At 38.7% G+C, this 12,712-nt stretch overlaps 1 protein-coding gene across 2 annotated transcripts in view; it reads right to left on the bottom strand.

Moving 5' to 3' along the window:
* Nucleotides 1-12,712, bottom strand: part of crybg1a (crystallin beta-gamma domain containing 1a) — a 49,560-nt gene that overhangs the window by 14,894 nt on the left and 21,954 nt on the right. The window contains exons 2-4 of one of the 2 annotated variants that reach the window (XM_084392950.1): nt 12,557-12,704; nt 6,586-7,775; nt 242-5,288 (exon numbers count right to left, since the gene is read on the bottom strand). In XM_084392950.1, the coding sequence (XP_084249076.1) occupies nt 242-5,288; nt 6,586-7,775; nt 12,557-12,704 (6,385 nt within the window). Of the gene's footprint in view, nt 1-241; nt 5,289-6,585; nt 7,776-10,003; nt 10,442-12,556; nt 12,705-12,712 lie in introns of those variants that run through there. The other variant, XM_084392951.1, reaches the window with a different exon arrangement.

Here is a 12,712-nt window from a genome sequence, read left to right as displayed (position 1 = left end):
TCAACTAATAAAAGACCAGGCAGGTACAGACAACCCAAGCAGTTTCAATAGTGAAGCAAGACTTCCCCACATCCCTACAGCGAATAAACTATAAACAAAGGCTTTATACACATTATGCACTAGAGTATATAGCACATACTATACTATACAAGCAATAACTTAAAATTAGGACTTTTTGGGCTTTACTCAAAAGGAGATTTTTTTTAAACAGTAGGCATTCTGTATTAAGAATATTTCTTACCGCTGCATATGTTGGTGAGAGGCTGGTGGGTGTGAGCAGTGGAATCTGCTGAGTGCTGTTGGATGGAGATGTTAATCCTGATATGGCTTGCAGTCCCATGTTTGAATTGAATGTATTGGAGGTGAGACCAATATCCAATGCAGGGAGAGAGCTAGTGTCAGGCCTTTGCTGGTTAATTGTGTTGGATTCTTTGCCTTTATTCATGTACTTCTCCAATACGTCAGGCAGTTTGACTTCTGAGAAAGTTGGAAGAGGAGGAGGTGTCAATGGGCCCTTTACTGAATCACCAGGTCCACCCTTTACATTGCCATGATCTGGCAAATCACCAAGCCCCTCTTTTGGAGCTGTGACAGCATGGGACAGTGGTATACCCTTCTGATCTCCTGAGGTTGGCACCACCTCTGGTGGTGGCGTAATGGGGGACTGAATGCCATTAATGAGAGAGCTTGGTTCAGTTCTGGCTTTTCTTGATGTGTTTGGGTAGTTCACAAGGTTTGAAATTATTGACATTCTTTCCAATCTTGACGACATTTTTCCAGAGCCTTCTGTGATTTGTTTTTCTCCATCATTTTTCTCCTTAGTAACTGTGAGCTTTTTAGCTTTGTCTTGTTCCCGTCTAGATGAAAGACCTTTATAAAGCAGGCTGTCCTCAGCACGTTTGGACAATGGGTTGGTTTTTGCCCCTTCATTGTTCTTCTTAATAATCATGGCTGGAGAGGGGTCTTTTCGTCCTGCAGTTTTTCTTGTCCCAAACTGGAACTGTTCTGGGTCAAGAATCTTTTCAAAGTGATCTTCTTTAATGGCCGGCATGGCAAAAGGTGGCGAAGGCATCTTGTTCTGCCCATGTTTTCTTGGTGGCAAAGAGAAAGGGGAGCAGTTCTCTTTGATGTTACGAATGAAATCATCAAAGTCACCCGAAGTGTCAAGCTGATTGTCATCACTTGCAGAACAATCCAACCGTCTCTCCGTTTTCTTTTTCTCAAAACTTTGGTCCACGTCTAACCAACTAGATGGTGCCTTGCTAATTTGTGAGAGGCTTTTGGGGTCCAAAGGAAGATTCTGAGATGTAAATTGTTGAACGCTTTGGCCGGATGGTGGTTTCAGCTTTTGCAAGTTAACAGCTGGTAGTTTATCTTTAGTCTTTGTAAAATCCTTGACTTTCAGGTTAGACTCTGTATTTTTTATTTGGAACTCACTCTTCCTGTCCACTTTGAGAGTCTGTTTATCTGGTATTTTTTTTACTGATGGAAGTTGCTGCTCTAAAGTCTGATCACCTTTTTGAACAGGTTCTGGTTTAGAAGCAGCCTCTGGAGCCGTGAACACTGCTACTGCCGTCTCATCAACTTGCTTTGATATATTGGATTCATTCTGTTTGACACACTCTGGGTTTGTTTTACTTGAGTCTTCAGACTGAACCGGTTGCTTCTCTGAAACTTTGCATTTACCACTTTCTTCTTTATTTTTAAACTTTTCATCTAGCTGTATAGTTGTTTTTGGTCGTTTCAAATCTGAATTTAGAGCATTTTTCACACTGTGCTCTTTGGTCTCCATCTTCTGGACTACCTTTGATGAATTCTCTGAAATGACTGGAATGATTTGTTCCTGAGAAGGACAAGACTTCTCCATACCTTGAGCACTCAGATTACTGGTTGGCTCTTTCTCAAACCCAACAAGAGACTTCTCTTTGACAACATCTGGCAGCTCATCAGATGCAACCTGCACATGTGATTCTGTTGAAACTGGTAAGTTCGAATCTGTCTGTCGTTTCATGAATTGTAAATTGTTTTCTGAATCCGACACATCCAGTTTGACCTTGGTTTCAGCAGCGTCAGATTTTTCATCCTTCACTTCAGAAGAAGCTCTTGATTGTTTAGCTGTCTTGGGTATTGTGGAAATTTCATCTGTCTTAGTAAGGGCACATGTCTCTTCTTTGAATCCAAGAAACTTCTCTTTGACAACATCTGCCTGCATATCTGGCATAATCTGGACATGTGACTCTGATGAATCTGGTAGATTTGATTCGGTCTGAAGTTTTATGGTTTGCATTTTGTTGGTTTCTGAAAGCGACACATCCAGTTTGACTTTGGTTTCAGCAGCACCAGATTTTTCATCTTTCATTTCAGAGGAAGCTCTTGATTGTTTAGCTGTCTTTAGTATTGTGGAAATTTCATCTGTCTTAGTAAGGGCACATGTCTCTTCTTTGAATCCAAGAAACTTCTCTTTGACAACATCTGCCTGCATATCTGGCATAATCTGGACATGTGACTCTGATGAATCTGGTAGATTTGATTCGGTCTGAAGTTTTATGGTTTGCATTTTGTTGGTTTCTGAAAGCGACACATCCAGTTTGACTTTGGTTTCAGCAGCACCAGATTTTTCATCTTTCATTTCAGAGGAAGCTCTTGATTGTTTAGCTGTCTTTGGTATTGTGGAAATTTCATCTTTCTTAGTTAGGGCACATTTGTCTTCTTTGAATCCAAGAAACCTCTCTTTGACAACATCCGACTGCATATCTGGCATAATCTGGACATGTGACTCTGATGAATCTGGTAGATTTGATTCGGTCTGAAGTTTTATGGTTTGCATTTTGTTGGTTTCTGAAAGCGACACATCCAGTTTGACTTTGGTTTCAGCAGCACTAGATTTTTCATCCTTCACTTCCGAAGAAGCTCTTGATTGTTTAGCTGTCTTGGTAATTGTGGAAATTTCATCTGTCTTAGTAAGGGCACATGTCTCTTCTTTGAATCCAAGAAACTTCTCTTTGACAACATCTGCCTGCATATCTGGCATAATCTGGACATGTGACTCTGATAAATCTGGAAGATTTGATTCGATCTGACATTTTATGGTTTGCAAATTGTTGTTTTCTGAAAGCGACACATCCAGTTTGACTTTGGTTTCAGCAGCACCAGATTTTTCACCCTTTGTTTTAGAAGTGGCTTTTGATTGTTTACAAATGTCTTGAATACTCAGATCACTGGCTGTGTAATGGCCCATCTCAGGTATTGAGGAAATTTCATTTTCCTTGGTAAGGCCATATTTCTCCTTCTTGAACCCAGTAAGCGGCTTCTCTTTGACTGATAGCTTATCTGGTACAGCATGGACATGTGGGTGTGATGAAATCGATAGATTTGACTCTGTCTGGTGTTTTTCGGAGTGTGAATCATTCTTTTCTGAAAGTGGCAAATCTAATGTGACTTTAGTATCAGTGGCACCAGATTTTTTACCATTTGTTTCAGAAGAGGCTTTTGATTGTTTAGCCTTCTTAGATATTGTGGAAATTTCATCTGCCGTAGCAAAAGCACATGTCTTTTCCCCAAACCCAACAATATCCTTTTCTTTGGCAATATCTGACTGTTTATCTAATGCAACTTCCACATGTGAGTCTGATAAAATTGACAGATTTGATTCTGTCTGTCGATTGGTTTGACAATCATTTACTGAAAGTGACACATCCGGTGTGAATTTGGTCTCAGCAGTATCACAATTTTCACTCTCCGTTTCAGAAATGTCTTTTGATTGAGTACAAATATTTTTAACTGTGTCAGATTTCAGAGTAGCGGTGGGTGTGACAGACAAATTTGTCATCTTCTCACATTCGTCTATTTTTGAATCTGAAGCTGCAGTTGCCTCTGCCTTCCTAAAATCTTTCTTGGGTTTAAGTTTAGTGGGACTTTTGAGACGTGGTGTTGCTGACTGTAAATCACCCATGTCCTTAACAGGGCTTTTCAATTTGAGCTCTGGTGATACCCTGGCCGCAGCATTCCCAGTGGCTTGATCACATTTGGAAGATCTGCTATTACTTTCAGGACCGTTAACCAGTGATGACTCATTTCTCTCTGGCTTGGTAAGTGGCAGAGAAGCGGGTTCATATGACTCACTCTCTCCGCGGGCAACTTCTTCATCTGAGGGCTGTTTAAGAGGGCTCGTTGGTGACATTTGAGGCAGCTTTCTTCCTGTTGGTGACACATCAGTCATGACTTTTCTTGGACTCTTTGGCCCGCTTAGCTGGGTTTCGTTCGCTGACTTCTCCTTTTCAATGTTCTGCTCTGATTGGTTAGTGCCAGGCGCTGAGGAAGAAAGTTTTACCTGGGTTTTGTTGCCAGTGTCACCTGATTTGACTTTACTCTTTGAATAATGAAAACTACTCTTTGATGTTGGACTTCTGTCACTGACAATTGTTGGTTGTGTTTTTGTTTTTTGGATATCTTTACATGCTTTGAATTCAAAGTTAAGCTTTGTTGAACCAGAATTCTCCAGCGAAGATGGGGAGGATGGGGATTTATCATCAGAAAGTGAATTTTTTAGACTTCTTTCTCTTTTAGGCTTTGAAACAGTGACCTGTTCTTTAGTGGGTTGAGAAGTTTTTGTCATTACTGAGGCATCCAAAACATCCCTCTCTTCCACTCTCTTTGTCTGTGACACTTTCTGCTCTGGGCTTATTAATCCTGCCCCATTCTGACGTTTGGTGGACATCTGTCTTTCAGCTTCAGTAGACACACTATACACTGTGACAACCTCCACCACTTTCTTTGGTTTTGTTTGAACCTCTGGTCCGGTTTTCTTAGGAATTCTGGTCTTAGTGTCAATTGGTTTACTAAGTGTAACAGATTGGTCTTTTTCTGTTGGAGACCGGATCTCTTTTTGGTCTGTCTGCTTCTGCGAAAATCTTCGTACTGGAGGCACTTCTATCGTTGATGCCTCAGAGAGGCTTTTAATGCGAGACATTACAGATTTTGTTTTAGGGGCAACTTGTGGTGGAGGGCTCTTCGCTTTAATTCCCCCATTTGTTCCACTTGCAGCTCTGTCCGTACGCTTGGACGGCACAGATGAGTTTTGATGACTGCTCATCACACTATTAATTGTTACTTTATTAATTGGCATTTCTGGGAAATCAGTAGCGTCTCTATTCTCTGTTGAAAGTTCAAAGGGGCTCTCTACATCCTCATCGAGAGGCTGCTCTTGAATAAAAACAGCACAATCTTCTACCGATTCATTTGTCTGTTGGTTGGACTGATTGACATTCACACTTTTGGGGTTTGGTAATCTGTGGAAAGACAAAGGCAACAGCAATGTTAAGAGACAGGTATGGGAGGATCCATGCATTCATATGCTTTCAACAGCATGTATCACATTGATGAGAAATAATTAGATTTCTTCAACCGTGTAAAAACTCGTAGTGTTAAAGAGCTTAAATTTTTTCAGAACATTTTTTATGAACTTGTTTGACTGCATTTTTAACCTTGGCATCATTGAACACAACTTAAACAGCTTAAACTATTTACCATGACATAGAATATCAATTAATTGTGTAGACTTTTAAGATTACTCAGCTGAAAAGGGCTGATAAATCAGAGGTGAACTTGCACAGAATTATTCAGGTAAATTTCTGTTGTATGAATTAAAGATCAGATCAAATCAAACAATAGCTGCTGTAGAAACCCAAGCGATCCCTATCTTGACAGTGAATCACTTGCACTTAATTTCCATTGTACGGGTGTTCATTTACTTTTATCACAGCTGTACATGAAGATATGATAAATAATGAGATAATCAAATCAAATTACATAGAAACAGCAGTTTTTAAACATTAGACAACAGCAACACTCATTGTAGTTAGATCTATTCCTCCCTAAAGAAAGTCCACAACAAAACTAATATAGCTATAAAAAAACAAAAGTTTAAAAGTTTAGGGTGAGTATAAAAAAAAAAAAAAAAAAAACATTAGCCTATATATTTATTCAGTGAGGACGCATTAAATTGATCAAAAGTGGCAGCAAAAACATTTATAATGTTATATAACTATTTCTATTTTAAAAAGATGCATTTCTTTTGAACTTTCATCATGGTTTCCTCAAAAAATATTAAGCAGCACAACTGCATTCAATTGATAATAATAAGAAATGTTTCTTGAGCAGCAAATCACAATTTTAGAATGATTACTGAAAGATCATTCAACACTGAAAACTGGAGTAAAGGCTGCTGAAAGTTCAGCTTTGCCATCACATTAATAAATTACATTTTAAAATACATTAAAATAAAAACAATTTTTATTGTATGCATTGTGTGCATGCGATACTTATTTCAAAAGCATTTAAAACATCTTACCGACCCCAAACTTTTGAATGGTAGAGTGTGTGTGTGTATATATATATATATATATATATATATATAGAAACCTAAATCTATGGAAAGATCTGAGAGTCATTGTTCATCTCATACTCAAAATCATGGGAACCCAAGTATCATATTGCACACAGTCATCTGCACTGTACAGACTTAACAAAGGCCTCGCTGCTCAGTAACCCAACACAGACACACAAACACAACACAAGAGTACTTACATTTTCACCCTAACCTGCTGTACATTCTGCGTTATATCCAAGTTAGTCTCACTTTCAGCTTGTTCTTCCCCGTCTAGGCTTGATTGAGAACCAACTAACACTCTTTTAGCAAAGACTTTTTCACTCTTTGACAGTTTCAAGCTTCTTCGTTTCTCTTCATTGCTGTCAGCATGTAGGTGTTTAGGAATAAGTCTCTCTCGAGTTTCCACCTCTGGTGGTTCAGTGCTGTCTTGTAAGGTGAAGTTGGCTGGCTCCGGAGCTCGAGAAGGACCAGGAGTGTTGCTGGCAACTGCACCGAGGATAGAGTAACTCTCAGTTGGGCTGGCCAGAGCAGGTTCTGCAGGAGAAAGTGAGTCAGTAATGGAGCTCTCACTCTCCTCCTCTGTCAGGTGAGTTTCCGCCCACACGGCTCTGTGTACTTGACCAGGTGAGGGAGAAAATTGAGCTGAACTCTCCTCTGCCTCAGGGGAAGTTGTGTTCGTTGGGGTGGGAAGCTCATTATTGCCTTCTTGATTGCTTAGTTTGCGTGATTTTCGCTTGCAACTGTTTTTCTTCCCCATGCTTTCAGTTACCATCTGTTCTCCAGGCTGAATGTCGGAGGACGATGAGTTTCTAGAATGTGGTCCCAGAGTCACCCCGACCAGCGCCGTGTAATTCCCGCCACCTGTGATGGTGGGTTTCAAAACAGTTTTTTTACTCTCAGTCCCTCCTGAGGCCGCGGAATACTTTGGCGTGTCAGGAGTGTGTACAGGGACGTCTGCACATTTCTTTATTGTTGTGTCTGTTGTCTCCTCCTGGTACACCTTGAGCTTCCTGTTCACTTCCTGCACCAGATGCTCGGTCTTCTTGTCACAGGAGGTCTCGACCCTGCTCACTTTGATCACTTCTACCTCTTTTACGCTCCCTCGTCCACTACTGCCACTGTCAGCAAAAGGCAAGTCTCCTCCATATGCGACAATGGAGGCAACGCTACACACACTGGGACTTCTGTTCTCTGGACCAAACTCTGAATTATCATCAATCTCTCTGTGTTGAGTCTGTCTCAGTTGTTCTGATCCTGAGTACTTGGTTGGGCTGTTTGCCTCTGGTGACAAATTTTCATCACTGTCATCCGATGTGGTTCTGCTTTTTTTCTTCCGAGTGAAAAAGCTTCCAATACGATTGAAAACTCCACTCTTCTCCTCAGAACTCTAGGAGAACAAAACGGGAAAGACAAGTAAGAACACCTAGCCTAAATAAAATACAATCTCAAATAACTATTATTATTACATGGCTTGGTTGAATTCTAATGTAGAATGCGGCCTGTTATTTCTTGATAACAGACCACTGCTAAGTATAACACACCGTTGCCATGAAAAACAGAGTGTTGCTATGGACGCAGGATTCTGACCGTAGAGACGGAACAGACTATTTTCTTTAGCGGAAGCAATACAATCGTTTTTAAATCAATAAACTCCTTTTTAAATCAATATTTTGTGACACAATATTTTGTGTCAAATTATTGATTTATTTGGTAGGTAGTCATGTAATAATTAGCTTATTATCTCCGCTTATTACATGCTCCGCTTCGCGTCGGGGTCCTGATCAGCCTGTCGGGGTTGTATTCGCTATAACAACCGCCTCGCTCTACATTATCCCTTACTTAAACTTGAGTACTTGTGACTGTGCTGAGGCGGATAGAGATTTTGAACATTTTTAGCAATTTTAGTTCCAATTACTAAATTATGATAAATGATCTTGACAAAATAACACCAATGATACTGTGTATTTCTGTGTTCCATTGGCAAATAGTAATCCGAGTTCTGACATTTACTGATTTACAATTTACTTATTCAAAATATGCAAAGTAAAGAGTTTTTAGCTTTTCTTGTTTTAGCTTATTTATTCCATTTGCTGGAAGGTAAAAAACCCTATTGCAAATCTATTGGATATATGCTTATTTCCCACATAGAAAAGCATAGGTAACTGGTATTTGTTTTCCCCGACCTGCGAGCTGTCTTCCTTGATGACTATCTATACAGCACATGCAGCTTATCATACAATATTGCTTCAAAATCAATTATTCACGATTACACTCTTCCATAAATGCATAAAACCTTAGTTATAGTATAAAGGAATTCAACAAGATAAGCCACACACAATCATTAGAAAAAATATGTAAAATGTCTCCAGAAAAGACAAGTGGGACCTCTACTTTACAGTCCATGGTCTTCAAAATCTGAACATGAGACCGACCAACCCAGCCTTGGCGGGCACTCTAAAATGAGTGATGTGCAAGAACATACAGTCACCCGGGAACAAAAGGAAGCACATCAACAGAACATTCAAGTCAGCACAGAACCCTAATCAAACATCCTCCAACAAAATACTATATTTAAAGTTATTATTGTTACTTAAAAATGTGGTACCTTGGTGTTGCCACTGACATCGGTTCAGTCGGTTTTAATACTTATGTAAAATTCAAAATATTACATTTTAAATGAATAGAATATATATATATATTTTTAAACGGAATCATAAAACACATTTGATAGATAAACTCAAGTACTTAATTTATAAGTAAATAAGTTTGTGGGACATATCCATCTTTCAGATGAAACATAAATATTAGCAGCGCCACGTTGACAGAACATAAATTCCAGACTCCCGCGGCAGTTATACGTTATGAAAAAAAAAAAAAATCTACATATAAAAAATTCTGAGCACCCGAGGTGAAATGACTAACCTCATACCTTGCCAATTCCCCGTTAATAATATATGATCTTTTCCTCTACTGAGCAGTCCTCTGAAACATGTACGTTACCTCCTTGTTTTTACCTCCACCTACTAAAGTCCGATTCATAAACGAATCATTCCTTGGAGTCGATACCTTTTAATGATTCAGTTCACAAAACAGGATACAACGATTACTTCATAAATAGGTCTGGGGTGCGTTTCCCACAAGCATCGCCAACTATGGTCGCAAGTTCAATTGAACTATTGACAGAACTTGCGGGAAACATAGCCTAACTAAACATATGAGCTTGATAGCACGCAGCAATACCACGTAAAGAATTATTTATTTATTTTGAAGCGGCTCTTTTGAACGAACGAAAAGTGATTCGCAGGATCACTGTAACTATCCTAAACTAGGACAAATTAAGGCGGTGTCTCAAAACCGAGTGTTGTGACTGTCTACCTACACAGTATTTGGGCATTATAAGAGTGTTCCGACTCAGCTCAGAGCGACCTAAGAACCGGGGTAAATAAAAATTACCGCGCATGTGAGAACACACAACATGCTGTCTAGGTAGGCAGCTCAATGTGTTTTAAGACACAGTCAAAAACTCTCCAGATACGATAAAACCCAGAAAACAAACACAACTAGCAGTACATTCCCATAACGTTTGATCTGTTTTAAACAAAATAGCAGTCTTACCATTTTATCCAACTGATGGTGAGTCTGTCCCTTTTTTTAGTTTGTTTGTTTTTCTTCTTTTTTTCAAGCAGTGAAATCAGAACACAGAAATCATTGTAAGCAGTCCAAAGTTCTCAGCAATAAAACATAGAATAAATAAATAGCCGACGGGGTAAATCCAGCTCTTTTCTCGATTACGATATTCAGACCGTCTCATTCAATCGCTGTTCACTCGCAGACTGCATGAACCGAAAAAATGACAAAACTTTTTGAAGTTGCAATCATGTTCTGTTTACTTTGGTGGCGCCGCTCCAGGAGTTTTGCTGGTTGTGCCACATGTAAGTGCGCTCACTTTAGAGCTGTTGTGCAACTGGCAAAGTTAAATACCATTATTCGTCCACAGTCAATGTATTAAGACCGACCACATCCAACCAAACGCCACACCCTTCCTGTCTATCCAACGTGACTCTACAGACCACCGGGCATTAATAACACCAAATAATACAACTCATAATAATAATTAATAATGTTGTTGTTGTCAACCTTTAATGTAATATGTAATTTATAATTACAAAATAATTAAATATCTTCACCTGTACAACAATTAACAATTACTTTACTGATTTATATTAATTTCTGTATTGCACGTAACTGGATTCTTAAACTTTATGTATATATGACTAGCATCAAGTGAAACTACAGTGAATACAATTAAATTAAAGTTAATAAAAGATTTAATGTATCATTATTACATTTAGTTGCATGTTCAGCCCAAAGTTTCTGTAAGCAATGAACTGGATTGTTCGTTTTGTGCATTAATTGAGTAGGCTACAATGCTTAATTAAATGAATATTCACTCATTTAAGTATTGCTTTGGATGAAAAGTATCAGCTAAATAGCAAATAACACAAACCATAAGCATAAGTTATTGCTAATAACTTTAAAAAAAGGAGGGTGTGTTCTTTGTTTGGCATCAGGTGGTTTATCCACTTTGTCATGGACAACAGAAAGGTCAGCCTTCCTTAACACTGCTATTGAGGATTTTGTTTGACTTCACTGTTGTATGACTTTGACTTTACTTTTCTGTCAACTCAGTAGGTCAAAGTGAACACTCTAATTTTTACAGTATTGTTACTGAAATCTTTGGTAAAGAGACACCCAGTATAGAGTGCTGAAGGGAGGACATCAAAACGAAAGACTAACCCTCGTTCCCTCGAGATTTTCCTATGGGGTTTTTCAATTAATGAGTAAAATAAAGCCATAACTTAACGATCATTTGAGGTTATGTTTTACAACATAAACTGCACACACTCACACCCCAAACTGTCTTATCTAGTTACGTTTTCAAAAATCCAGCTTCAAAATTTGCGTTTTTGCTAGGGGTGTGTGTAATTTACGTCATTGAGTATCATCAAGTAATGTTTACCACAGGCTATATTTTACTCATAAATTGAAAAACCCTGTTATAAAACCCTATAGGAAAACCCTGAGGAAACTAGATGCGAATTAGTCTTCCGGGTTTTAACGTCATCCCTGCATTACTCTATTTCAGATCTATTTAGGTAATAATGAGCAACCTGAACCTGGACTTTGCATAGAGTAGCCTACCATAGAAACATAAAGTGAAGGCGTACATGTTTTTCTTTGTATGGATAACTAACAAATGGTTGTGTGGACAAATAGACTTTAATGGACTATAATAATGTTTAAATTATACTTCTACCACATATTTCTGTTCTTTTGACGTCCATACATATTATGTATTTAATGTGTAGTTCACTGAGTTGTTCAGCCTGTGCTGCCCTCTGCAGGCTCATGAAAGAGTTAACAACACTCAAAGGGATTGTTCATCCAAAAATGAAAATTCTTGAATGATTCTTGAGGGTGAGTAAATAATGACTGAATTTTCCTTTTTGGGTGAACTATCCCTTGAAGCTGTTCAAGAGATCATTACGTCATGAATGGAACTGAAACAGATCAGCAAATGGGGAAGCTACTTATTTCACTAACATCAAACCATTTTTGTTATAAATAGTCGACAATGGTTATTAAATGTATGTTTAACATATTTGAGCTGTTTTAATTCACTAGAAGCTTTTTACCAAGTATTTTTACGTAGTAAGTTAAACCATAGTACAAGAAGCAATGTACAATGTACTCAACAAATGAGTCTTCTCTACAAAAACCATCTGTGCAGAATTCAAAAAAGAACCACATAAAACACGGAATATATTTCAGATAGATTCAGCGTCTGTTGGTGTTTGTTGTACAGGGAGCTGTGACTGCTGTAATCTGATCCTCTGATGAAAGTAGAGCAGCAGCTGCCCAAGGCTAAAGCAAACTAGTCTCAGCATAGGAAATGCAGTGAACTTCCTCTTCCTAACAGTAAACTTACTGATCTCATCAAGATCAGTATGTTCTTTTTGTTTAACAGGACAAAGTGTAAAGAGAATTTTAATATCTATATTTAGGATTAAAAGACATTTCACCCCATGTGATGTCCATGTCATGTCCACTTCACAAGATCCACAGATTTACAGACAGAGACAGATAGAGCTACCAGGATCTACCTACCTTCCTGTGTTTGCGAGTGGGAGAAGTTGGATCTGAAAGGGAGATGAGATCCAGGCTTATCAAGGAATTAGCCCGAGAGCGGACAGGGGTGGGGCAGGTGTCTGTCATCAAATAGTCCGCCGTTTGGATGCTCATCTGATCAAAACTCCTGTGGAA

Source organism: Rutilus rutilus (assembly GCF_951802725.1).
Source record: "Rutilus rutilus genome assembly, chromosome: 21".
NCBI classification, from domain to species: Eukaryota; Metazoa; Chordata; class Actinopteri; order Cypriniformes; family Leuciscidae; genus Rutilus; species Rutilus rutilus.
This window is presented reverse-complemented; position numbering and strand designations above follow the sequence as displayed.